The sequence below is a fragment of the Kogia breviceps genome, chromosome 8, assembly GCF_026419965.1.
Source record: "Kogia breviceps isolate mKogBre1 chromosome 8, mKogBre1 haplotype 1, whole genome shotgun sequence".
Taxonomy (NCBI): Eukaryota; Metazoa; Chordata; class Mammalia; order Artiodactyla; family Physeteridae; genus Kogia; species Kogia breviceps.
The window spans coordinates 91,275,263-91,302,005 of NC_081317.1; the positions used below are offsets into that span (position 1 = coordinate 91,275,263).

The following is a 26,743-nucleotide window of genomic DNA, read 5'->3' on the forward strand; positions in this document are numbered from 1 at the left end:
GAAACCAACCCAAAGTAAGAATCATTGCTTTACTGAGTTTTATTACTGCATAGCAACATTGTGATAACTTAATTGTACTGATTTTCTTTTTATTTAAGTAAATCCTGGTCATGGCCACTTTAATGAAAGCATCAGTTTTGAAATAATTATTGTCATTAATGTGAATGTGTGTCAGAAAGTTGAGATCTGGAGTTATATGAGTAAGATTTGGGTGCTTAGCTATAAACTTCAAAACATAATTTGTTAAAAAGAACACAACATTATCTGAATTTTAAAGCTCTGTGCTGTTTAGTGTATGATATATAAATGCACAAATACTTAATTTTTTAACCTTTTATTTTAAAGTAATTTCAGACTTTTAGAAAGTTGCAAAAATATTTTAAAGAGTTCCCATATGCCCTTTACCCACCATCTCCAATTGTTAACGTCTTACATAACGATTATCAAAATCAGGAAATTAACATTGGTACAATATTATTAACTAGTCTGCAGAACATACTGACATTTCCCAGATTGTCCTCCAAATGTCCTTTTTCTGGTCCAGGATCCCAAGATGTATTTAGTTGTCATGTCTTCTTAGTTTCCTCCAACCTGGCAGTTGCTCAATCTTTGTTGTTTGTGGCCTCTTGAAGAGTAGCAGTGTTTTGTAGAGTGTCTCTCAACTTGAGTTTCTCCATGTGTGGAATCAGGCTATGCCTTTTTGGCAAAAATACCTTCTCAGTTTATGCTCAAATACTTTAGATAAATATCTAGTATTATTTTCATTACTATCAAGTTGTGTATTATCTACTTTTGAGGTAGCAAAAGTGTTCATTCTCTTGGTGATGCATAGAAAGTTAAGGAAAGAAAGATGATTAATGAAAAGCAGATCCTGTGTTTAAGTGATGTATTTGCTCTTGACATTGTAACTTGTCTAAACTTCAGTGCCTATACATTCTGAACTTATTCTGTACGTCCAACCAACTTTATTCAGTGCAGTGACCATTTCTCTCCCTGTTTCCCTGTAGAAGTGGTCTGCATTCACTCTGCACCATCTTCCAGTCAGTCCTCAGTCACTGCCACATGACTTCTGCCCACACTCCATCACAGAGCCTGTTCTTGTGAACAGCATCTTAATTGTGCAGTTGAATTAGTATCTTGCAGGTCTTGTCGTACCAGACCTCTTTGCTGCATCGAACAGTGTTGAAACTTGAAATCTCTTCTCACTAGGCTACCATGTTATCAAATCCTAATTTTCCTCATGATAGTCTAATAATTCCTTCTCTTATTTTTCACCCAAACCTCCTTCCACCCCCACTTCTGAAATGTCAGTCTCCCTAAGTCCCGTCCAGGCTCATCACTCTTCTCGGCCTCTGCATCCTTCTAGGTAATCCTGTCTCATAGTTTCAGGTACCATTTTGGCCCTAATGACTCCCACATTTGTTTTCCAGTCTTCGATGGGCTGCAGATTTGATCAAAAAGCCAGCCTAATTGTCCATCTCACAAACTCTTTTAAGTTCTACATGTCTGAAACCAAAATTATCTTTCTCCATCCTTACCTTTCTCCCTTATCTCTATTTTAGTGGTACCTCCATTCATGCAGCCATTCAGGCTGTTTCTTAAGAGTCATCTTTGACTCCTACATCTTCCTCAGCCCCAAGTGCAACTAATCACCGAACACTGCTGATTTTACATCTTTGTTAATTCTTGCCTGCAACACTGCAGTACCACACCAACTGGTTCCTCTGCCTTCACTCCTGTCTTCCTCTAGTCGAGCTCCATACCACTAAGAGTAGCAACCCAAAATGCAAATAATTATACATCCAACTTATGATGAGACTTACTTAATTTCCATGACACTAAATGCTTTTTTAAACATGACTGATCTCATTTCATGTTCACAAAGCCCTGTTATCCCCGTTCTTACTGATGAGGAAAGTCATTCAGCTAAAAAGTGGGAGAGCTGAGATTTAAAACAAAATCTATCTGATCCCAAAGCCCTCACCAACTATTTTATAAAGCTGGCCATCTCATTCTTCTACTTAAGGCTTGACATTGGCTTCTCATCTACAGGGTAAAGTCTTAGTTCTTGAAGGCATGATATCTGGTTCTCTTAGACCTTGCCTTTGCCTGTCTCCCAGCCTCACCTTTGGCCTTGGCCGGCCTCTCACTTTATGCTCTAATGTAACCAAAATGCTTGTAGGCCCCACACGGAAGAAGTATGTGTGTGCCTTTGCCCATCCTCTCCCCTCTATTTGAAATGTCCAGATTCGCCCCTAACTGGACTCCTACCAACCTGGTTTACTCCCATTCATCATTTAAGGTGCAGCTCTGAAAGGACATAAATTTGTGAAATTTATGAAATTTCAGTTTGTGAAAAAGGAAATACAAATGCCCAATAAATATGATTATTTCTTAAAGTAACAAATTGTGTAAACAGATTTACCCAACTTAAATTATCCAGCCAAAGTGATTTGATAGATAAGTCACAATGTATCTATATGATAGACTTAAATAACATTAAAATGACATAGAAGACAAACAACATGAAATATTTTTATGAGACACTGAGTGGAAAGCAGTCAACTATGAAATAATATCTACAAATATTTTGTAATTCTTGTAAATCTAATCTTTTGTGAATCATGGGTAAAAGACTAGAAGGATAATTGTAACCTATAGTAGATTACAAGTGATTTTTATATCATTAATTATCTAAATTTTCTACGATGGAGGCATTTTACTAAAATAAGAAGAAAAAAAAAGTAAATTTTTAAAGAAAAGTACCAATTCTAGGCATTCCCTTCTCCTGAAAGCTTGCCCTAACACCTGCTTCCTGCTGGGTCAGGTACCCACCCTCTGTGTTCTCATAGTACCCCAAGCGCAACTTCATTATTGCCTTTACTACATTATAGTATGGTTATGTATTTGTGTCGTCTCTCATGGCACTAGGAGCTCTTTGAGAAGGGGAGGTATATCTTTGAAGCCTAGTTATGCCTGTATATAACAAGCATTCAACAGATACCATCCCTACCAATATATATGTTCGGTATGTATGTTTGAATAAACAAATACATTTAAAAATATTCCTCCATGGGACTGTGTTTATCATGTCTTAAGAGATTTAAAAAATTATGCTATTATATTAATCAAGCATTCTCTTGGGCAGTAGAAAAAGTCTTCACTTTTGGCGAATCTGACTTCCAAGCCAAAAGTGGCCCAGTTCTCAACAGTCATTGTATGGAAGGCACCACAACACTTAGGTAGCAGTTAGTGCAGTTGTAGGCGTGAGATCTCAGTCCAGATAACCACCTCCGTGGGGCTATATTTGGCCACTGTAAATATTTAACAATGGCAAGTGTCACAATGGCATTTTAGGGCATATTAGGGGAGATTGTGGGCATTTAAAGGTGCATCCAGAATCTTACATTGTGTTGTTGCCATTTGGCCACAGGGTAGGTAATTATTGCTTTGATTCAGTATGTAACTTACCCACTTTTTTTTTTAACATCTTTATTAGAGTATAATTGCTTTACAATGGTGTGTTAGTTTCTGCTTTATAACAAAGTGAATCAGTTATACATATACATATATCTCCATATCTCCTCCCTCTTGCATCTCCCTCCCTCCAACCCTCCCTATCCCACCCCTCTAGGTGGTCACAAGGCACCGAGCTGATCTCCCTGTGCTATGCGGCTGCTTCCCACTAGCTATCTATTTTACGTTTGGTAGTGTATATATGTCCGTGCCACTCTCTCACTTTGTCACAGCTTACCCTTTCCCCTCCCCGTATCCTCAAGTCCATTCTCTAGTAGGTCTGTGTTTTATTCCCGTCTTGCCCCTAGGTTCTTCTGACCATTTTTTTTTTTTTTTTAGATTCCATATATATGTGTTAGTATACGGTGTTTGTTTTTCTCTTTCTGACTTACTTCACTCTGTATGACAGTCTCTAGGTCCACCCATCTCACTACAATAACTCAGTTTCGTTCCTTTTTAATGACTGAGTAATATTCCATTGTATATTTGTGCCACATCTTCTTTATCCATTCATCTGTTGATGGACACTTAGGTTGCTTCCATCTCCTGGCTAATGTAAATAGAGCTGCAATGAAAATTTTGGTACATGACTTTTTGAATTATGGTTTTCTCAGGTTATATGCCCAATAGTGGGATTTCTGGGTTTTATGGTAGTTTTTTTTTTTTTTTTTTTAGTTTTTTAAGGAACCTCCGTACTGTTCTCCATAGTAGCTGTACCAAGCTGTACCAATTTACATTCCCACCAACAGTGCAAGAGGGTTCCCTTTTCTCCACACCCTCTCCAGCATTTATTGTTTGTAGATTTTTTGATGATGGCCATTCTGACCGGTGTGAGATGATATATCATTGTAGTTTTGATTTGCATTTCTCTAATGATTAATGATGTTCCCATTTTTGACAAATGACACAAAGTATCATTGGTCTTTCTGACTAAGCTATAAAATACCAAAATATGTCATGTTTTAAAAATACATAGTATTGGGACTTCCCTGGTGGTGCAATGGTTAAGAATCCACCTGCCAATGCAGGGGACACGTGTTCAAGCCCTGGTCCAGGAAGATCCCACATGCCGCAGAGCGTCTAAGCCCGTGCACCACAACTACTGAGCCTGGGCTCTAGAGCCCGCGAGCCACAACTACTGAGCCCGCGCTCTAGAGCCCGCAAACCACAACTACTGAGCCCACGCACCTAGAGCCCATGCTCCGCAACAAGAGAAGCCACTGCAATGAGGTGCCAGCGCACCGCAACGAAGAGTAGCCCCCACTCGCCGCAACTAGAGAAACCCTGCGTGCAGCAATGAAGACCCAACGTAGCCAAAAATAATTAATTAATTTTAAAAGAAAGACCAAGTTTAACTCTAAAAAAAAAAACAAACATAGTATTTACCTACTACAAGTAAAATTCTGTCTCTGAATTCTCTCTATTATTTCCTCATTGCTAAGACACAGTAGTTTTCTTTTTTTCCTCACATCCTAATATTTTGGAGAACAGACTATATCTTATGATCAGCAGTATATAATGTATCAAATTGTTTTACAATCTGTAGTATCCTAGAATTGAAAACATAGTAATTATTACTCTATTTATGAATTAACAGCAAGATGTTGAAATCAATTCTACTATAAAAGAATATCTATTTGGTAAATAAGTACATTTTAAAATAAGAGAAAATTTAATCAGCACTGATAGTTTTTGTTGCTTTTAAATGCATTTTAGAGTTGTACAAAATGTAATTGCACAGAAGCATTTTGGCCTTTTGGATATGCTAATAAATCAGCCAACACTTGTCTCATTGCAGATCACGAATGTTCACAGCAGCCGGGCTCTTGATGTTCAATTCCTGGACTCTGGCACTGCGACGTCTGTGAAAGTGTCCGAGCTCAGGGAAATTCCCCCTCGGTTTCTCCAAGAAATGATTGCATTACCACCTCAGGTACTATATGTTACAAGCCTAGGAGATTGGCTGAAAGGGATTTGGATGTGTTCATAATCGTATTGTGAGATGCTGTCTCAGTTTTTGATGATGGTTGAGTTTAACAAAATTGGAAATGATCCAAATGGTGGCTCACTGGTTTTCAGATGTAAAATTTTGCTTAAACAAGACCAGTCAGACTTACAGAATATTGTTTGATAAATGTTTGTTTTCAACCATGTTGAGTCATCAGGCTATGTTGTCCAGTTAGAGGTTCCACTTTAATAATTAGATGCCAGTGCTGGCTTCTACACAGTTTCAGGATATTATATGTAAATATTTACTTCCAGAGTTCTTAATTTAATTAGGTAACCATTCTCTTCGGATATATGTTTATATTTAACCTTCTCCTCATAGATTGTAGTGAAAAGATTAACTTCAGTCTATCCTTCCTCTCTTGATAAAAACTCAAGATGATAAGAAGTTTGAATTATTTTGAATTAATTAAAATTATTAATAACTATTTCCTGCTTAGAAGTAGAGTTTGTACAGAAATCCATCATGCTTTGAAAATAAAATTGTTCAACATTCTATAATTTCAAGGGGCCCCTTGACCTATGTTTACCAGATGTATTATGTATCAAAACTCAGTAAATAAAAAGTACTTGACCGTAATTAGCATGGCTTTTATAATTTCTCTCACTGCAGTCACTGTTGCCTTTCCTAAAATGACTATTACAGAGAAGCTGTTTAACTTGAGTTCAAGCCAATTTTCAGAATCACATTTTTTCTTATTGCTGCTCAGCATAATATTGAAAATTGTTAGACCTTTAAGTGCTGCTTTCACTTGATAACACCTCTGGCCTCTGTACCCCTTGTTAGAACATCCATCTAGGTCCAGCCTTACCTAGAAAAGGTTTCCGGAGCTGGAGGAGATGGGTGATCTGTCCCACTGCTTTTGACTGTCTGAAAGTTACACAGGTGTACTTTCTTGGTAAAAGTCGCTATAATTTTTTCTATTAATCTTGTCTTGATTTTTTTATTTGATAGATGTGAAGTTGGGGGAACCTTTAAAACTAGCTAGGGCAAGCCTCTGGCTAACAACATCTCCCCAAGAGGTTCAGAGTAGCAAACTGATGGCCTGTTGGCCAAGGCTGACCCATGAATATTGGGTCTGGGCCCTTGGCTTGTATAGTGTTTTAAAATGTGAATTAGTTGTCTGCTTCTAGCTTCTCTTGACAAACTAGAAAACATGACTCTATTGAGCAGTCCCCTTTATGGGACAGTGCTCTTTGGGAGCTTGGGAAGTGACATTCTTCTCTGCAGGGCTTGTGCTCTCCAGTGCGCAGGCCCCAGCTGGCCCGCCTCACTCCCTTTGCCCACCTGGCACCTGCACTAGTAGAGTCTGCTCTCTTTGCTCTAAGTGACCTCCTCCCCACCCAGAAAGGTGCCTCATGCAGGGGGCACAGTGGGAGACGTGGAGCCCCCAAGGATGAAGGGAGGGTGTACGACAGGGAGGTTGGGGATCAGAGAGGAAAGAAGAAATCTAGGAATCCTGGAAGTAAGTTTCATCTCCTGCATAAAATTGCCTCCATTAATTCAGAGGTTTCCATGAGACTGGAGGGAGTCCCTGGGGTTACTTTTTCCTCCCTGATGTAGCCATTCTGCAGAAGCTTGTGCAGTGATGGTGGGAGGTAAAAAGCATCAGGGAAAATGAGGCTTTTAGGTATCACTGGGTTTTAGTTTTTCTTTCCCTCCTTAATTCTCATTATAACCTCCTTCAAAAGGTAAGTACAGATGCCTGGGGTACTCAGGAAATGCTTCATTCATCAGGAAGCCTCCACAGAGATTTTTACAACAGAAGTCAGATTTCATCCAAATGACACTTCATTTTCTTTTTAGTTGGGCATAGAGGGAAGACCTAGATATAAGTCCCAATCTTGTCTTCACGACTTTGTGATCTTACACAGGTTAGTATCTCTTGAGTCTGTTTCACCATCTGTAAAATGAGATCACAACACTGGCCTGCCATGCAGAAGTATTATAGGGTGAGAAGTATGTGACGTGCCTGGTATAACCCTGGCTCATGATAGGAGTAAAGACAATGGGTAGTAGTATAAATAGATCAGGAACATAGCAGATGCTCCAGCCCGAGAACTGTGATTGTCATTATTAGCTATTGATGTTGCTTGCTCTCTATCTTGGCAACATTTGACTTGTAGGAAAATAATATTGACACTACTCATAAGTACCTGTTTTAAGATGGTGTGTCCTCTTTTCCATTGTGTTTTCTTTTCAGGCTGTAAAGTGCTGTTTGGCAGATCTTCCACAGTCTGTTGGCATGTGGACACCAGATGCTGTGCTTTGGCTAAGAGATTCTGTTTTGAATTGCTCAGACTGTAGCATTAAGGTTAGTTATCTTATTGGTCTTGATAAAAGGGGGCTGTCAGCCAGAAGGACTCACTTATTTTTTTTCCACTTGTTTTTGTGAAAGAATTTTATCTAACTGTAAACTGATGCTTTCACCTCCGACACACTTTTATAGTCAGGAGGTTGGTTACATGTGTAGCTATAAGATATTTGATGGTTTAATTTTTATTTAAGAATTTATCCTGTATCTCCAGTATTATTTTTAAACCCTTTATATAATTTTTTGATTATTAATAAGGTAGCAGATAGTTCTGTGCTCCTATTTTTCTCCATGATAAGGAATTAAGTCTGCAGCAGAGGACCATGTATCTCTTGATAAATGTTTCTAAAGACCATTTAAATAAGTCCAGTATTTCTTTTTTTTAATCCCTAAAGTAAAATGGATTATAAACAAATATTTGCTTGTAACCTTGGTTTTTGTCCCTTCCTAAAACTTATTTAAACTGCTTTATTTCTTTCACTAGCGTGTTTCTTTTTCACACTCTTGCATCTTCATGTCAAAAACACTGCTCATATTTCCAAGAATAGAAATGTAAGATAATATTTCTCTATTTTAACTGATATAAATAGTGTTATCATTTTATATAAGCATTTAACAGTGTTAACACTGAAATGTCCTTGAGAAATATCTTCTTGAAAACCTCTCACTTATTCTAGCCCACACTGATTTTCCTATCTTCATTCTCCTCTAGGGTTTGTCATGTGCAATCACACAGTTATATACCATTTTATATTCTTCACTTGCCACAGGAATATTGTTTTCTCAGCTACATTTTCAGCTCCTAAAGCCAGGGTATTGGGTAGTCAATAAAAATCTTTTTAATGGTTGATTTTTGAAATGGTGTTTCTGTACCATAAATATCAAAGTGAATTAGCAGTCAGTACCTCATTAACCCTCCAAAGAATGAATTTAAATAGACTCCTGCTTACTAGGAGAAAAGCTTTTAAAGTAAATTACTTTAGAAGGATTGCCTTGCTGGTGTCTCCTTGTCTTCATGCCTGTGTTCCTGCCTTTCATTTCTAGCCCAATTTGGTAAAAGATAGATGTGGCTAGAAGTGTCTCATTTTTGTTATTCCTAAGATAAACCAGAGGAACTGATGAGAAGAATTAACAGTCACCCAACCCTTTGGGACACACAGCAGCACAGTCCAGTTATCAGCGTGTGGTGATCCCATACAGACATTCACCCCTCTGACAGGAAAAGGTAGCCAGGTAATCAGAGGTGCAAAATGGTGACTGTAATTTTGGCCTATTCAGTGGAGCTTTCTTCCTCTTTTTCTCCCAAGGTCCCTCTCCTCTCATGTAGCTGGGGGAAAGGGAGAGGGGTGAGAGCAGATATTAGGACCAAACAAGGACTTTGGACCAAAGATCCCAAAGGGTATGGTGAAGGTCAAAGCTTTTTCTTTCCCTTCCCTGTCTGAGGGTACACCAGCATTAAGCAGAATTCTTATAGGACATTTTGCCATTTTTATTATTTTTTATTGTTTAAGTTGGATGATGAGCACATGGGGATTCATTGGGTTTACTCTTTCTTCTTTGAGTGTTTTAACATGTCATTAATATAAAAAAATAATCATGATATATAGAATCACTTCCTCTCAGTGATGATGACCTCTAGCCAGTCATAGATATTCTCAGTTTTTAGAGGTTAGTAAATTTTTCATTTCCATAAGCTTGCCGCTGGTTTCTAGGCTACTTGGACCTACGAGCTTATTCATTGCTACAGCTGTGATAGATAATTCATCTGACCTCAAATAAAATGATTTTAGCAAGTTGGGTTCTTTGCAAAATACTGTTTTATAATATTTAAAGTTAATATTATAACCACCTCAGAATTCAGCGTGAACTTGGATTTCTTTAAGTTGGTTTTGTGTGTTTTCCAAAGGTTACAAAAGTGGATGAAACCAGAGGGATTGCACATATTTATTTATTTACCCCCAAGAACTTCCCCGATCCTCACCGCAGTATCAATCGCCAGATTACAAACGCAGACTTGTGGAAGCATCAGAAGGATGTGTTTCTGAGTGCCATATCCAGTGGAGCTAGCTCCCGCAACAGCAAAAGTGCAAACACCCCCATTTTGGGCAACACTGGAGAGAATTTCAGAAAGAGCCTCTCAGATATCCTCAAAAAGTCGTTGGTAGACCACACCAACTCTTTCTCCATGGAGGAACTGCCACTTCCTGTCCACTTGTCCAAGCCAGGGGAACACATGGATGTGTATGTGCCAGTGGCCTGTCACCCAGGCTACTTTGTCGTCCAGCCGTGGCAAGAGATACATAAGCTGGAAGTTCTGATGGAAGAGATGATTCTTTATTACAGTGTGTCTGAGGAGCGCCATGTGGCAGTGGAGAAAGACCAAGTGTATGCTGCAAAAGTGGAAAATAAGTAGGTCCTTGGACAGACAGAACCTTTTATTCTCCTAAGAAAAATGTGTAGGGCTTCCCTGGTGGCGCAGTGGTTGAGAGTCCGCCTGCCGATGCAGGGGACACGGGTTCGTGCCCCGGTCCGGGAGGATCCCACATGCCACGGAGCGGCTGGGCCCGTGAGCCATGGCCGCTGGGCCTGTGCGTCCGGAGCCTGTGCTCCACAACGGGAGAGGCCACAGCAGTGGGAGGCCCACGTACCGCAAAAAAAAAAAAAAGAAAAATGTGTAGAATGATACCAAGAGTCCTTAATCCCTGCAGGGGGACTTGGAACTGCACAAATGGGAATTTTGAATGTGAAATGAGACCAATGAATTGTGCAATTTTCTAATATTTAAAATGATGTCATTTATCTAAAAATATAATGGGGCTTCCCTGGTGGCGCAGTGGTTGAGAATCTGCCTGCCGATGCAGGAGACACGGGTTCGTGCCCTGGTCCGGGAAGATCCCACATGCCGTGGAGCGGCTGGGCCCGTGAGCCATGGCCGCTGAGCCTGCGCGTCAGCAGCCTGTGCTCCGCAATGGGAGAGGCCACAACAGTGAGAGGCCCGCATACCGCAAAAAATAAAAATAAAATAAAAATAAAAATATAATGACCCTAGTCCTGTTAAAAACCTAATTATATCTAAAGTGAATGTTTAAATATTTTTTCTACTCTCCTGAGAAAAATATTTTTTTATTTAGGAAATAATGTTTTTTATTTAATGACTTTATAAATTTTAAAAATAAAATGTTTATTGGAGATAATTTAGAAAATATTTAAAAAGTATAAGAAAACAAAGTCAGACAACCAACATAACCCTTGTTAAACTATTTATGTATTTCTTCTAGTTTTTTTTCCTATACATATTTATACAATTGGTATATTACTATATATAATTTTTGGGGGGCCAATTATTTTTTTGAATTTATTTATTTTTATTTTATTTATTTATTTATTTTTGGCTGTGTTGGGTCTTCGTTTCTGTGCAAAGGCTTTCTCTAGTTGCTGCGAGCGGGGACCACTCACTGTCGCGGCCTCTCTTGTTGCAGAGCACAGGCTCCAGACAGGCAGGCTCAGTAGTTGTGGCTCACGGGCCCAGTTGCCCTGCAGCATGTGGGATCTTCCCGGACCAGGGCTCGAACCCGTGTCCCCTGCATTGGCAGGTGGATTCTTAACCACTGTGCCACCAGAGAAGCCCTACTATATATAATTTCATACCTACTTAACATAACACTTAACACATAACATAACACTTAACATAATTCTGTGCACACTTTTCCATGTGTTGAGATTTTTCTTCATAAACATTTTAATGGCTAAATGTTCCATCATATAGAGAAATCATAATTTACTTATCATTTTCTTTTGTAGGTTTTTTTTCTCCCAGATTTTTCACTGTTACAAATAATGTTGAACTTAAATCTTTGTTCAGCTCTCTGATTATGTATTTATGAGATAGATTCCTAGAAGAGAAATCACTTGTTTAAAGATTACAGGATTTTTGATATATGCAGTCAGTTGTTTTCTAGAGAGCTTGTGCCACCCTTTATAAGGTGCAACAGTGCCTATTTCACTGCTCTTTGGCCTTTGGACAGTGAGAATCATAATTCCTTACATATGTTTTAGCACTTTCAGTCTGTTTTCTCACGTTTGCACATTTGGATCCACACTCTCCTCTCCAGAAGCCCCCAGGATGTGCTGGTTCCAACCCAAGGAAGCCCAAGCTCCTCAAGCTATGCGCTCATTCCAGGAAGCCCTGGACAATGGCACAAGCTCCCCGCTCCCCCTTCCCTTTGCTGGCTTTCTTAGAGGAAATGTGCCAGCTTATTTGACAATGCTGAACAAAAAACAATCTCTCCCCCTACCCTCCCTGTCCCAACACACAGACATACATACACCCCCCCCCCAGAACTCAATTTAAAAGGTCAACTGCTTAATTTTTTTCTATAAAATGCTTTCATTCATTCTTAAGATAGCAAGTATAGGCACTTACAAAAGTTGGTTATTTTTATGGGAGGAAAAAAAACTAATTTTCAACTCTTAAAAGTGAAAAGTATAATAGCTCTCATTCTAAAAAGCATTCAACTTATATGTCACAAGCTTTTCATCTTTAAAAAATATTTTTACTATGTCATGTTATTTATAATCATAAGCATAAATGGGTTCCAGTTTGCCTCATCAGAACTCTTTGTTATTGGATAGTTTAATCACAGTTAAAGGCAAGCTAATGCTAACTCTTACCTGAGGAGCAGATCAATGATAATTAGTGGTGGGGAGGTGCCACCTGGAGAGAAGGATCATGGAAAGATCTCTGAATACTGGAGATCTGTAGTGTGGGATTTCAGACTCCACCCCTACTCCCCCATGGGTCGAACAGTTCTACCTCAGGACTCTGGGGCTTTAATCAGTTAATTTGTCCCAGATAATCAAGGGATGTCATATATGGGAACAGATTATCTGATATTTTTTGAAACTTTATGAACTGAATCAATGTAAAGTGTTTAGAGCTTCTGTCTTGCTAACAACCCAGGACTATTTACTAAACCTTGTTCCCAGCTCTGGTAAGTTTAAGATTTAGGAATTTCAGGTACGGTTTTGATTACAGTGATTTCCAAATCTATCCCAATTTAAGAATAACCTGGGCAGCCTATTAAAAATACAGATTCCCCTTCCTCACCCCAGGCCTCCTGAGTCAGAATCTCTGGCAGTAGAACCCCAGAATCTGTGTTTTAAGTAAACTCTCCAGGTGATCCACATGTAGCCTTGCACTGAAATTGGTGATGTAGTCAAAACTGAAGCCTTTATTTAAGCTGTTAGTTTTGAAAGTTGAAAGCTAAATAGAAATGCAGCACATAGGTTTCCTGATGGTTCTCTCCTCACAGCTGTGTACCTTTTATTTATAGACTAAAAGCACAGACCATCAATCATTTGCCTTGTACAGTTTAAAGACAGTGATATTGGTGGAAACCAAATGTTTTTATCTCCTTTTACACTTACATGAATTAGCAGCCTGCACCAAACTGGCATTTCCACATATGGAAATTTCTCTTCAAATTAATCTAAAGCTCTTACTTGCACAGCTTATCTTCATTTTAAGAATAGTTATAGTAATGTCTGCCATTTGCCAACTGCCTGTTATATGCCAAATTAATGTGTTAGGCACTTCATATGTATTATTTCTACAAGTAAATTTAAACATTACACATGAGATAATTGAGGCACAGAGAGGTTAAATAAAGAGCCCAGAGTTGACATGACTGAAAAGTGGCTCAGTGGGACTCCAGCTCAGGTCTCTTTGGCCCCCAAAGCTCATGTACTTATTATGATACCTTTCTGTGTCCCTGTTGTCTCTGTGATTCATGGATAATTGCTTGCTTCACTTTGGGCTTATCTGAAGGTTTCTAGAGTTCCTCCCAGAACCCCCCAATTATATACAGTGTTTGAAGTTGGTCTCTTTGTAGCTTTTCTTTAAAAAAATAAATTTATTTATTTTTGGTGGCATTGGGTTTTCATTGCTGTGCGTGGGCTTTCTCTAGTTGCTGTGAGCGGGGGCTACTCTTCATTGCAGTGAGCAGGCTTCTCATTGTGGTGGCTTCTCGTGTTGCAGAGCTCAGGCTCTAGGCACGCGGGCCTCAGTAGCTGTGGCACGAGGGCTCAGTAGTCGTGGCTCACGGGCTCTAGAGTGCAGGCTCAGCAGTTGTGGTGCACGAGCTTAGTTGCTCCGCGGCAAGTGGGATCTTCCTGGACCAGGGATCGAACCCGTGTCCCCTGCATTGGCAAGTGGATTCTGAACCACTACACCACCAGGGAAGTCCTGAAACCATTCTTATTAAAGATACAGAGCTCATTACCAAGTCCAGTGGTTTCTTTTAACTCTAAATCCTAGTTGACCTCCCTGTAACATGGGATGCTTTACACTACTTGTCTCTTGGTTTCTGCAGCATCACTCTTTTCAGGACCTCCTGCTGCCACCTACCTTCTAGTCCTCAGTCTCCTTTTACTGAGTAACCTTCCTTTGCCTTAAATTTTTGTGTTTCCCAGGATTCTGTCCTCACTTCACTTTTTTTCAAACATTCTCTGCTGAAGCATTCTCATTCTCTCTCATAGCTTCATAAACTACCTTTATTTTGATGACCTTCCCCCCTACCAACTCTAATCTGTATCTCCTGCTTCAGCCATTCTCCTGAGCTCCAGACCTTTGGTCCAAATACTGCCTGGATAGCCCTAAGGTATCTTGGCTAGAAGTCCCTGAATTAATGCATTCTTCATACCTGGTCCCGCTTGCTTCTCTCTTTCCATCTTCCACACATGGACCTTGTCCCCAAAGTGTGGCCATTTCCTGTCTCCCCGTCAAAGTGAAGGGATCTGCTAGCCTTGTCCTGATTGTCCTCTGTGGCACTGTTTCCTCCTGCTTAGTGGTGGTTTTCCTTTATTAGCTCCATGAGGCCTGTAAAAGGGTATTGAGTGAACAAATTCCATCAAATGAGCCAGTGACAAAGCAGAGAATAGTAACCTTTGGAAAAAGAAGCAGCAGTCTCTTTAAAAACTTCTACAACAGCATAGTTTTATATTTTAGTAAATAACATTTGTAGTAATTTTTCTTTTTATCAAAAAATGTTGGGGCTTCCCTGGTGGCACAGTGGTTGAGAGTCGGCCTGCCAATGCAGGGGATGCGGGTTCGTGCCCCGGTCCGGGAAGATCCCACATGCCGCGGAGTGGCTAGGCCCATGAGCCATGGCCGCTGAGCCTGCGCGTCCGGAGCCTGTGCTCCGCAGCGGGAGAGGCCACAACAGTGAGAGGCCCGCGTACCGAAAAAAAAAAAAAAAAAATGTTGCCCTTAAAGCAGGTGTTGACTTTGTACATTTTTTTCTTCCTTTTTACTCCAATGCACATCTAGGTGGTACAGGGTGCTTTTAAAAGGAATCCTGACCAATGGACTGGTGTCCGTGTATGAGCTGGACTATGGCAAGCACGAATTAGTCAACGTAAGGAAAGTGCAGCCCCTAGTGGACATGTTCCGAAAGCTGCCGTTTCAAGCAGTCACAGCTCAACTAGCAGGTAATTTCTGGGGAATTTGGACTCATGACACAACAGTAGTATATATTGTCGTTTTGTCCTGGGTACAGAATCTTTGGCCTATTGATGAATTTTAATGATCTCTCAAGGTCATGCCCTTCCACTATATCTGCTATTTCTGTTTTTCCATATTCCTTTCTGTCTCTGGTTTCATGTATGAGTATTTTTCTAAAACTATAATCTTCGTACAGGTACAGTATTGCATTCTGCTTTCACACTATTACTTTTTGGGTGGTGGTTTGATGGTCCTGATAATGATTCTTAGTAGCTGCAAAATATTCTGTTTAATCATTGTTTCCCTATTGTTGAACATTTAGGTTGTTTACACTTTTATTGTAGTATTGAGGGAAAAAATCCACAGCTACATATATTAGCCAAAACAAACAAACGGAAACAATGAGACAACTTAAATAACCAACAGGAGGAGAACATTGTGCGATTAATATTTCATAATTTATTGCACGAATTATAATGCATCTACGTAATGGACTTTCACAATTATAAAACATTCCTGGGTCGTAGAATATGACCATTTTCATGGCCAAATGAGTTTCCATTTGCATTGCAACTAACAACACACAAGTGTGTGATTTCACCACACTCACACCAGCCTATTGACTGTCATAAAATCTGAGGAGCTGAGATAATAGGTGTAGAGTGGTACTTCTTTATGATACTGTCTGATGAGATTTGTTTTATCTTCTGTGAAGGCAGTACAGATATCTGTGTGCCCTCTACCAGTAGGTAGCATGGGTGCCTAGCTGAAGCTCCACCCAGAGAGCTGTCGCCATGAGCAGAAGGTGCAGAGGCCAAGAGGGCTGAGGGGTGCCGACACCTCCAGTTGTCTGGAGGTCCTGCTGTGCTGGGATAGGGCGAGTTGTGACCACATGTGCAGCCCTCATTCCTCACGCCCCGCTCACCCCATACACTTAGCAGTGGCAGAACTGACTTGATCTCAGAAATGAGATAAATTTTGTATATAAATTCTTCTTATTGACAGCATTTATTGAAGATACATATATGTAGATAGATAGGTAGAAAGAGAGGGAGAGAGAGATGGCCTTATTTTGAAGTATTTGCCAGTTTCTTTGTATCTCCTACTAGAACTCAAAGGAAACTCCCATGGTAGACAGATATGAACCAGAAATGGCATCTTACACATGGCATGACTATCAGTGATCTGCTTTGAACTCAAACTTCTAAATGGTTTCTTCAGAATTAATGGTTACATTTTTCATTTTCACTTTTTTTTTTTTTTTTTGCGGTACGCGGGCCTCTCACTGTTGTGGCCTCTCCCGTTGCGGAGCGCAGGCTCCGGACGCGCAGGCTCAGCGGCCATGGCTCACGGGCCCAGCCGCTCCGCGGCATGTGGGATCTTCCCGGACCGGGTCACGAACCCGTGTCCCCTGCATCGGCAGGCGGATTCTCAACCACTGCGCCACCAGGGAAGCCCCATTTTCACTTTTTAACGTTCAGGTTTTTCTAACAACACATTTTGTCAAACATGACAATCAAACGGCCCAGTGAAGGGGTCTCTGTGAAGGAGGATCGCATGGCCTCATCATCCCCACCCTGGCTTCATGGCCACAGTCACTGGTGCTCCCTGTGCAGGGGACTCTACAGCCGCTTCATTTCACTGAATTTGTGCCAGTGCTGGGAGGCTCAGGCTCTGTTACAGTCACTGAAGCAGCAGCTTATAGACAGTTCTAGGCTTCTCTCATGGGAAATTCTTAGTAATCAAAGAATTTAGCCCACTCACTACACCAAAAGGTCTTTTAAATTATATGTGAAACTCCCAGACCTTCATCACTATGGGGCATAATTTATATATCTAATCTAACATATGTGAACTTAACTTATGTTAATTTAATAATACTTCTTGAGAAATACATATTCTTGTCTCAGTTTTGTTTTAAAACCTAATTCAGAATTCTCTAACTTGAGCTCTCAAGTTTAAAAGTCATGGGGATTTAGAAATGCATGGGACTTAAAATTCATCTGGTCTAACCACTTTATTTTACAAGAAGTAAACTGAGGCCTGAGAAACCAACTGGTTTCCCCAAGATCATACCATTTGATAGAGGAGTTGGGAATAGTAACTGAGTCTCCAGGCTTTCAATCCAGTGCTTTTACCATGGTGATGTATGTAATTTTAAATGCTGTTAAGTGTATTAATTCTTCTTCTTCTTCTTCTTTTCTTTTTTTTTACTATATCTGGTTCATCAGGGGGAAAAAAATCTGTAAATAAGAGAAATGTCATTGATAATGATATTTCATTCTCCATCAGTCTATATCTACATATACTTTACAGAAATGGGCAGTCATTATTATAACTTCACTTTATAGCACAGCATTAAATCCCAAATGAAATTTGTGTCTGTAGGTGAAGGTTTACAGAAATAACCCCATTCAGAATAGAAGAACTATAAGCAAGACTGTTGTAAGATTGTTCAGCATCTGTTTTTCAGTTAGGCAAGTCTAAGCTGGTGTGTAACTACTTTGGCAGTGACTAAATAGTTTTCCATTATAACGGATCAAAGAAAGGCTCATTTGACCCCTCACTGATCTGCGAACTCCCTTCCTCTTAGGAGTGAAGTGCAGCCAATGGTCTGAGGAGGCTTCGATGTTGTTTCGAAATCATGTGGAGAAGAAACCTCTGGTGGCATTGGTGCAGACAGTTATAGAAAACACTAACCCTTGGGACCGGAAAGTAGTGGTTTATTTAGTGGACACATCGCTGCCAGACACAGATATCTGGATTCATGATTTTATGTCAGAGTATCTGGTAGAGCTTTCAAAAGTCAATTAATCACTGCTTCTGAGACCTTGACAACTAATTCAGATTTTTTTAGCAATAACAAAATGTAGTAGGCTTTAAAAAAAAAAATCTTACCTCTGCTACATGGCTCTGACTGCTGTGCGGGATTGAAAAGAATATGCTTGTGTTAGATGAAAGATATTTAACAAGTTTTGTTTCAACAGAGTTGACTTTTCAAACAGAATTGCACTTGAACTATTACTATAATATCAGAATAAAAATGTTTATCAATACAAAAACTGACTGTCTTATCATTTCTAGGCTTTATGATCTTAAGGTGAAGAGTTTCCCTTTCTATTCATGTTGTCTTCCTTGTGGTGCTCGGTTCTTCTCCAGCTAGAGTGAGAATTCCGTGACTTAACCCTACCTGGGGGTAGTGGTGGGTCCCAAAGCAGGTGGTCACCACACCATGTGAAGTCTCTCCCGAGTCTTTAGCCCATCAGCATTGCTAGTGGTGCTGCTGGAGGAACAGCCCAGGCAAACCAACATGTCCTGATCACCTCAGATCACCCCAAATCTTGAGTGGTTTATTGCCCAGAGAGTCTGGACTGAAAACGCAGGCCTTTACGGTCTCCCTGCCCAACCTCCCTGTCTACTACTTGCGCCAGCCACACTGGACCTTCCCAAACCCCATGCATGTTCATCTAGGACTGCTGATACTCTAAAGGAAGCCTCACTTCCCTCCAGACCACTCTTATTCTTTTCCCTCAGCCTGCAGCTCATTTTCTCCCCACGACTTTTGTTTGTCAGTATCCTCCCTGACCTCCCAGGCTGTCCATGAAGCCTTCCCTGGTGCCCCTCCTACTGCACTGTACTTTGACTATGCCCCTCGTGCTGCCCAGATCTCACTGAGCTTCATAGCATATGACTAGTTGTCTGTGCCAGTCACCCCAACTAGATTGTGAGCTCCTTGAGGGAGGGAGGGGTCTTAGTCATCTATCCAGTCATATCCCAGTAAATGTTTGACAGCTGGTTCTGGTGGGTGTGTGGGGGTCACGCAGGGAGTGAGCCTTGATTTGTAGTGTCTGACGATTCCCATGTTGTGAATACTCCTACTGCTGTTCCGTTCCAGCTAACAATGTGACCTCACTGAATGTGGCGTTGGGAAAAGATGCACCCAAGCGGCTCTGGTGAGCTCTAGGATGGTGACCCCTTACTCAGTTTGACTGGGAAGCCTAAATTTTTGATTTTGAACATATACCGAATTTAAGCTAGTAGACCTCTGTGTGAAGATATGCATAAACTATTGGAAATATGGAGTGGGTTTCAGGGGAGAAGACCAGGCCAGAGATAAAAGGTTTTAGTCATTTGCTTATTTTAATTTGAGAACATCTAGGAAAAGTAAGAACGGAAAGAAAGTAAAGACCAGATGTTTCAAGTTTTTCATGTAAAATGTGTTAAAATTGTCTTTCTAGCTTTTTAAACTTTATATTTAGTACTTACAATTAAACTGATTCAAAATTCAGGAATGTTTATGCCAGTGATTTAAGTAATCATATATGATAAAGTAAAAATATCCTGACACACAAATGTTTAAGTGAAATAAAGTAAATGTTTTTTTATAATGGTTTCTTTCCCTAATAACAAAAAAAAACCCAACAACAAAAATCTTCAAATTGTCCACAGATAGGAAAGAAGTGGTTTGTACTTCACTAACTTTAGGAGTGTTTCTATTACTTTTTAAAATAAAGCAATTAGTTGTGGATGTAACTGAAAAGTTAATCTGGTGCTGGGACAGTTTGACAGACAGAGAGACTTGCCCCCCACCTCATACCATATTCAAAAGTCAAGTCCAGGTGGACTGAAAGCCTAAACGTGAACGGCCACTGTAGGAAGATAACCCAGGAAAATACCTTTATAATCCAGGAGCAGGAAAGATGTTTTAAACTGGACGCACAAAGTGCTAACAATAAAGGAAAAGACTGATATACAGTTGACCCTTGAACATGGTGGGGGGAGGGCATTTAGGGGCGACAACTCTCCCTGCTGTGGAAAATCCCCATGTAATTTCACAGTCAGCCCTCCTATATGCAGTTCTTCCGTGTCTGTGGTTCCACATCTTCAGATTCAACCATCCAGAGATGGTGCAGTACTGTAGTATTTTCTATTGAAGAAAACCCATCTGTAAGTGGACTTGCACTGTTCAAACCTGTGTTGTTCCAGGGTCAACTGTACTAGACAACAAGATTAAAATGAAGAACACCTGTTCATCAAAGACGTTATTATGAAGGTGAAAAGGCAAAGCACAGATTGGAGGATATATACACACACACACACGCACACACATATATATATATATTTATATATATATACAGAGAGAAAATAATAGATTACATATATTCAATAAACAAAAGAGTATCCAGAAGCAAAATGGGCAATACGTTTGAACAAACACTTCACAGAAGAGGAAATCCAACTGGCCAGTCAACATGAAAAGGTGCTCAACCCATTAGGACACAGGGGAATGCAAATTCAAAACTCAATGAGATACCACTCATATGCCAGAATGGTGAAAATGTTTCCATTTTTGTGAATTCCAAGTGTGTTGAAGATGTGTGCACTTGTGCAGGAGGATACTGGTAAAGAATGTTCACAGCAGCACTATTTGTAATAGCTAAAACCCAGAAACAACCTACATGTCCATTAATAGTAAAATGTATGTTTCTAAAAAACTGTGATATATTCATGCAATGGAAACCTCTACAGCAATAAGAGTAAACAAACTACAGTCACATGAACCAACATGGATAAATCTCACAACATAGAGTTTCATAAATAAACAATGGAGGAAAGAGGCAAGCAAGGAAGTGATTACCGTAAGAGTCAAGAAAGTGGTCAACTTCAGGAGGGAGTTGTGACGACCTGGAAGGGCACAGGTTGGTTTCTGGGCTGCTGGCAGTGTTGTTTCTTAACTTGGTGGTTGCAGCAGGTAAAAATAAAAATTCTTAATAAATAAATAAATAAATAAAAATTCTTAAACCTGCACAGTTATGTTGTATGACCTTTTCTTAAATGTTTGATTCCACAACAAAAGGGTTTAAAATTTTAAATCTGAAATATTAAATCATTGCATTATTTTAAAATATATTGCACATGCCCCTTGAGAGGAATATTCTCACATAGCCATGAGGGTTTTGTAATGTAGGAGTACATTTGCATGGAAACAAGAGTTTTTAAAGGTGTTTCTCATTAGTAATCTGTACACCAATATTAAAAAGTTTATATTAATAGGGTCTATCCCACCAGAAGCTATCCAAAGACACCTTATTTTTTGTCCACACAAATTCCTTTTTATGAGCCATTTTTAAAGTTAAAACACTTAAAGTTTCCATTTGGGTTTAAGTGGTTTATTCTGGAAAACATATTAGCCTTTTAAGAAAGTGGGGCTTTTGGAAACAAAAGCAAAAATAAATGGTACTACATCAAACTGAAAAGATTTGCACAGTGAAGGAAACTTATCAACAAAACAAAAAGGCCACCTACAGAAATGGGAGAAGATATTTGCAAATGATATATCCAGTTAGGCATTAATATCCAAAATATACAAAGAACTCATACAAGTCAACATTTTTAAAAAATGATTTAAAAAAGGGCAGAAGATCTGAATAGATATTTTTCCCCAAGGAAGACATACAGATGGCCAATAGGCACATGAAAAGATGCTCAACATCACTAATCAGGGAAATGCAAATCAAAACCACAATGAGATATCACCTTACACCTGTCAGAATGGCCATCATCAAAAAGACAAGAAATAAGTGGTGAGGATGTGGAGAAAAGGGAACCCTAGTACAGCATTAGTAACAATGTAAGTTGGTGCAACCACTATGGAAAACAGTATGGAGATTCCTCAAAAAAATAAAAAATAGAACTAACATACGATCCAGCAATTCCACTCCTGGGTATTTAGCCAAAGAAAACAAAAACACTAATTTGAAAAGATATATGCACCCTTATGTTCATTGCAGCATTATTTACAATAGCCAAGATATGGAAGCAACCTAAGTGCCCATCAGCAGACCAATGGATAAAGAAGATGTACATAAACACAGTGGAGTATTACTTGGCCACAAAGAAGAATGAAATCTTGCTATTTGCGACAGCATGGTTGGATTTAGAGGGTATTATGCTAAGCGAAATAAGTCAGACAGAAAAAGACAAATACTCTTATGATTTCACTTATATGTGGAATCTAAAAAAGCAAAACAAATGAACAAACATAAAACAGGAATGGAGTTATAGACAGAGAACAAACAGGTAGATGCCAGAGAGGAAGGGGTTGGAGCGAGGAAAGAAATAGATGAGGGAGATTAAGAGGTACAAACTTCCAGTTGCAAACTAAGTCAAGGGTATGAAATGTACAGTGGAGAATTTAGTCAATAACTATGTAATATCTTTGTATGGTAACATACTGTAACTAGACTTATGGTGATCAGTTTGAAATGTATAGAAATATCTAACCACTGTTGTGCAAAAGGAATTAACATGTTGTAGGTTGTGTTGTAGGTCAATTATACTTCAAAAACAAATAAGCTCACAGAAAAGAAGATCATATTTTTGTTTGGGGGGAGGATTGGATGAAGGCAGTCAAAAAGTACAAACTTCCAGTTGTCAGATAAATAAGTGCTAGGGATAAAACGTACATGATAAATATAATTAACACTGCTGTATGTTATATATAAAAGTTTTTTAAGAGAGTAAATGCTGAGTCCTCATCACAAGAAAAAAAATTTTTCTTTCATTTTGTATCCCCGTGAGATGATGGATGTTCACTAAACTTATTGTGATCATCACTTCATGATGTATGTAAGTCAAATCACTATGCTGTACACCTTAAACTTATACAGTGCTGTATGTCAATCATGTCTCAATAAAACTGGAAGAAAAAAAAAGGTGGGGCTTTTGGGGTTGTTTTGGGGGTTGTTTTGGTTATTTTAAGTCGTACTTTGCATACTCTAGTCTTCCAGTAAGAGGGAATGCATTTGCCTCTGTTGGAACTGCGTGTTCACAAAATGATCGTGACTAAAGCTTCGGCTCAAACCGGACCTAGCTGGGCTGCTGATTAAGACCGGAAGGGTCGTTGCTTCAATCAAAGGAAGTAAAGGTGCAGCAACCGCTTGACTGGCTTTGCTCCATCCAAGGACCTACCGATTCTTACATCTTAGACCACGCAGGAATAAAAATCCTCCTACCTTTTCCCAAATAACTCTACCTGGTACAAGTGGGGAAACCTAGACGCAGACAGGAGGCGACGCGCACCCACTTGGCCGCGGACCCAAGCTTCGGGGCGGCCAGGGTCCCTGCCCCGCGCTTCCCCTTGCGGGCGTCTCTCCCCGGCAGGAGACTGTACGCTGCGCCCCGGCGCCCCCGAGTGGAGGGAGAGGTAAGGAAGGCGAGCTCGGCGGGCGGGGCGAGGCGCGGTGACAGCGCAGAGCCGGGCCCGCCCCTGGCTCCCACCCCCGGAGCCCACAGCGCCCGCCCGCTCGCGGCCGCCCGGGAGCTCTTCCAGCCCCGCGCTCCCCTCGCCCGCCTGCCGCCCGCGCCCTCCCGCCGGCCGCCCGCGCTCGTCCCGCCGCCGCCCGCGCCAGCCCCCGCGGCTCCACTGACCGGTAAGCGTCCCACCGGCCAGGGGTCCCCCTCGCGCTCGCGGGGTTCCCTGCCCCCGCGCCGGGGCCCCAGCCATATCTGGGCAAAATATTCAGCTGTCGCCGCCGCCGCCAAGAGGGACTGAGCGTGGCTCCCTCTATAAATAGCCGCCGCCTCGGGTTGCCTCCGGGGCTGGGGAGCCCGGGTCTCGGGGTCCGGAACCGGGCGCTCGCATCCGCGCCCCTCGGCGCGCGTGGCCCCGGCCAGGGCGCCCTTCCCTCTGGACCCCGGCGCCGCGTCTGTAAACGGGAGAAGGACCTGGGGGCTCTCGAGGAGCAGCGCCGAGGGCGGGGGTCATGACGGGGCCGGCGTTCCCGCTGCGCGCCTGACTCCAGCGCGCCGTGGCTAGACGCCCCGGGCGCTCTGTTGGGTACAGGTGCCGCCGAGCGCGGCACTCAGGCGCGGTCTCTCCGCCGGCTGCAGAGAGAGTGGAGGTGGGAGTGGGGACGCATCGGCGCAAGTGAACGTGATACCCGGGTTCGCGCTGCGCCTGTTTGCGGCAAGAAAACTTTCCCAAACTGCGTGGGACGACAAGGTTTAAAGCACCACCGTAACGCGCCTTTCGCGCGGAGGTGGAAAGAAGAGGGGAAGAGCCTGGAGGCAGGAGTTCCCTGGCTATCGCCAACTCACTGGGTGGACTTGACAAGCCTCCTCCCTTGCCTGGGCCTCGGTTTCCCCATTTGTAGGAGCGGGGTTTGGTTCCCGCGATAGAGCTCGTGGCCAGGGCCGTGAGAGCAGTAGGGCGCGCTCTTGACCGCCGGCGCTCCCCCCACCTGTTCACCGGCTCTGGGCTTGAGACGCTGCGGGCACAGCCGCGCAATCCGGAAGGGTTGCGGAGAACGGAGACTTTGGCGGTCGCTCTGACTCGGATCTTATACTAAGACCCAGTAGGACCCTCGGAAAGCCTGGGCAGTACACACCCAGGAAGCGCGCTCCTCGGTGATTATGGGCATCTGTGCTGGGTGGCAGCCATCACCTTCGCAAAGAAGCTTGTGAGTCAAACAGCTTTAGACCCAATGAACTGAGCAGGGCTAGAGGCTCCAGTCCAGCCGCTCCCTGGCCTCTGTTTCCCTGTCTATTTGGTGTCTGTGATGCTGCCTCGGAGCTCTGCAGGCACACCCCCTCCCCATCTCTTCTAGCCTTGACCTTGGCCCTCTCCAACTCTTGCAGATTACCTGGCCTAAGCTTTTCCCTGTACGAATCACAAAAGCAGACCCTAATCCAGGTTCTGGGCCCTCAGCGGGGGCACCAAAAAAATTCCCATTTTTCACCCAGTGGTGACAAACATTTTGTTCCTGGTGAGGGGCTGCAGAGCCCCCTGCTCAAGGTCACACGCTGCTGGACGTGCCAGGCAGAGTCTCCACCAGCCTTTCTCCTGTCTTTCCTGACATTTCCTGCTGCGCAGACAGGTCTTGGGGATCTGTTCAACATCCCCTGTTCTTTGGTCTGCTGCTGCCCAGGACTTTCCCTTGCTCAGACAACAGCGCCCTCATCTTGAAGTTTCATTTTTGTTTCTACTTTACTTTCTATCATATATTTTTTCCAAAGCCATCTTAAAGCCTCACAGAATTAAGAGAACATGGAGACAAATAGTAAGGTTCTCATCAATTCGAGCCACCCAACAAACAGGCAGAGAGTGAAAGCAAGGAGTGCTGTCACTTAGATGTGTTCATTCTATTTAATGAGCCAGTCTTGCAAACCCACGTTTTAGAAGATCCTGGCTCTTAAGTTCCTCCCAGCCTAAGTAAGAAAGCCAGTGACCTCTAAAAATAGCCTCCGCCCCACCTTATCAGGGTCTCACACTTTCTCCCTCCTCCAGGGTTGGGCTGCTTCCTGCTGCTCAGCAAAAAAACCCACAAAAACTAAGAGTAGGTAGTGGCAGCTCTGAGTAATGGGCTGACCTGTAGATTAGGACACCTGGCCCCAGCCCCAGCTCTGCCACCCACTTAGAGTGACCTTGAGCAATGAGGGGGTGGGCAAGATGCTCTCCAGTGGACCTGGAATTAAGAGGACTCAGAGCTTCCCTTGGAAGACTTTCTATCATGAGAAAAGTGAAGCACCAGGGATGAAATCCCGAGGAACCCACCCTGTGAAGAGGAAGGAAAGAACGGGAGAAACTGGTTCCCAAGAGCCAAGGGAGGAGAGAGATTGGCAGTGCCAGCTGGTGTAGAGAGACAGAGGGGAAGAGGACTGGGAAAGGGCCACCAAGATTGGCAGGAGTCACAGGTGACTTTGGCCAGGGCATTGCAGAGGGTTCAAAAATGGGATCTGCCACTGCTTTACTGAAGCCAGTGACCCAACCTGTCTGAGCCCGTTTCCTCCTCTGTACAAGGGGATAGTAATTGCACCCATTTCAGATGGGTTGCTGTTGGGATTAAGGGGGGATGATGCAGGGAAAACCCTTGGTCCTGTGCTTGGTACCTGCAATGATGTTAATGCTAGCGAGAGGAAGAAGAAGCTAATGGGAGCTGAAGATTTGGAGACAGAGCCCACAACTCTTCTCAAAGCTTGGAGGAGAAAGGAAGGAAGAGAGAAGGTAGTAGGAGCTGAGACAGGGCCGAAAGGGGAGGCAGGTGTTTCTGGGCTGAGGAGTGTGAGAAAAGGCAGAGACAGACCTGGGAGAGGGGAAGAGGTGAAAAGAGCATCTAAGGGACATGTACATGGGAGGACTGAGGGCCTTCCTTAATGACCTGCTGTATGTCACAGGCTCTAAAATCACATTCCTCTAGATTCAGGCCAAGCAAAGAAAGGGTAAAATGAAGCCAGTCCTGGCTCAGACCCTGGTGTCCTCTTGGGAGACTTCAGTATCTGTGAAGGAGGGTGGTAATGGGTCACAAAGGGTAGTTTGACTCTGTCTGTCCAGGGGGCTCATGACCTTGGCTTGCTTGTTTCTGAAATGACATCATGTATTGATGACTCCTGCTGAGCCCAGTCA

The 26,743-nt window shown here is 42.0% G+C and overlaps 2 protein-coding genes and 1 long non-coding RNA gene across 13 annotated transcripts in view; 2 read left to right on the plus strand and 1 right to left on the minus strand.

Moving 5' to 3' along the window:
• Positions 1–18,397, plus strand: part of TDRD7 (tudor domain containing 7) — a 90,709-nt gene extending 72,312 nt beyond the window's left edge. The window contains exons 13-17 of one of the 2 annotated variants that reach the window (XM_067039743.1): positions 5,315–5,449; positions 7,728–7,838; positions 9,745–10,247; positions 15,166–15,326; positions 17,933–18,397. In XM_067039743.1, coding sequence (XP_066895844.1) covers positions 5,315–5,449; positions 7,728–7,838; positions 9,745–10,247; positions 15,166–15,326; positions 17,933–18,153 — 1,131 coding nt within the window. In that variant the 3' untranslated portion in view covers positions 18,154–18,397. The remainder of the gene's footprint in view (positions 1–5,314; positions 5,450–7,727; positions 7,839–9,744; positions 10,248–15,165; positions 15,327–17,932) is intronic. The other variant, XM_067039744.1, reaches the window with a different exon arrangement.
• LOC136794611 (uncharacterized) lies at positions 526–24,249 on the minus strand. Of its 6 annotated transcripts, none has more exons than XR_010841617.1 (6): positions 23,375–23,533; positions 20,978–21,074; positions 18,238–18,259; positions 17,416–17,582; positions 14,540–14,715; positions 526–696 (listed from the first exon to the last, which is right to left on the minus strand). It is a non-coding gene; the product is annotated as an uncharacterized lncRNA (long non-coding RNA). The 6 variants fall into 6 exon arrangements; XR_010841614.1 differs by lacking the exons at positions 526–696; positions 23,375–23,533 and adding exons at positions 9,771–10,152; positions 23,770–24,249; XR_010841613.1 differs by lacking the exon at positions 526–696 and adding an exon at positions 9,771–10,152.
• TMOD1 (tropomodulin 1) overlaps positions 23,094–26,743 on the plus strand; it is an 81,945-nt gene continuing 78,295 nt past the window's right edge. Inside the window, exon 1 of one of the 5 annotated variants that reach the window (XM_067039754.1) lies at positions 23,094–23,545. The gene's annotated coding sequence lies outside the window, so the exon portion shown is untranslated. Of the gene's footprint in view, positions 23,546–23,629; positions 23,772–23,941; positions 24,801–26,743 lie in introns of those variants that run through there. The other 4 variants (XM_067039752.1, XM_059073269.2, XM_067039753.1 and 1 more) reach the window with 4 other exon arrangements.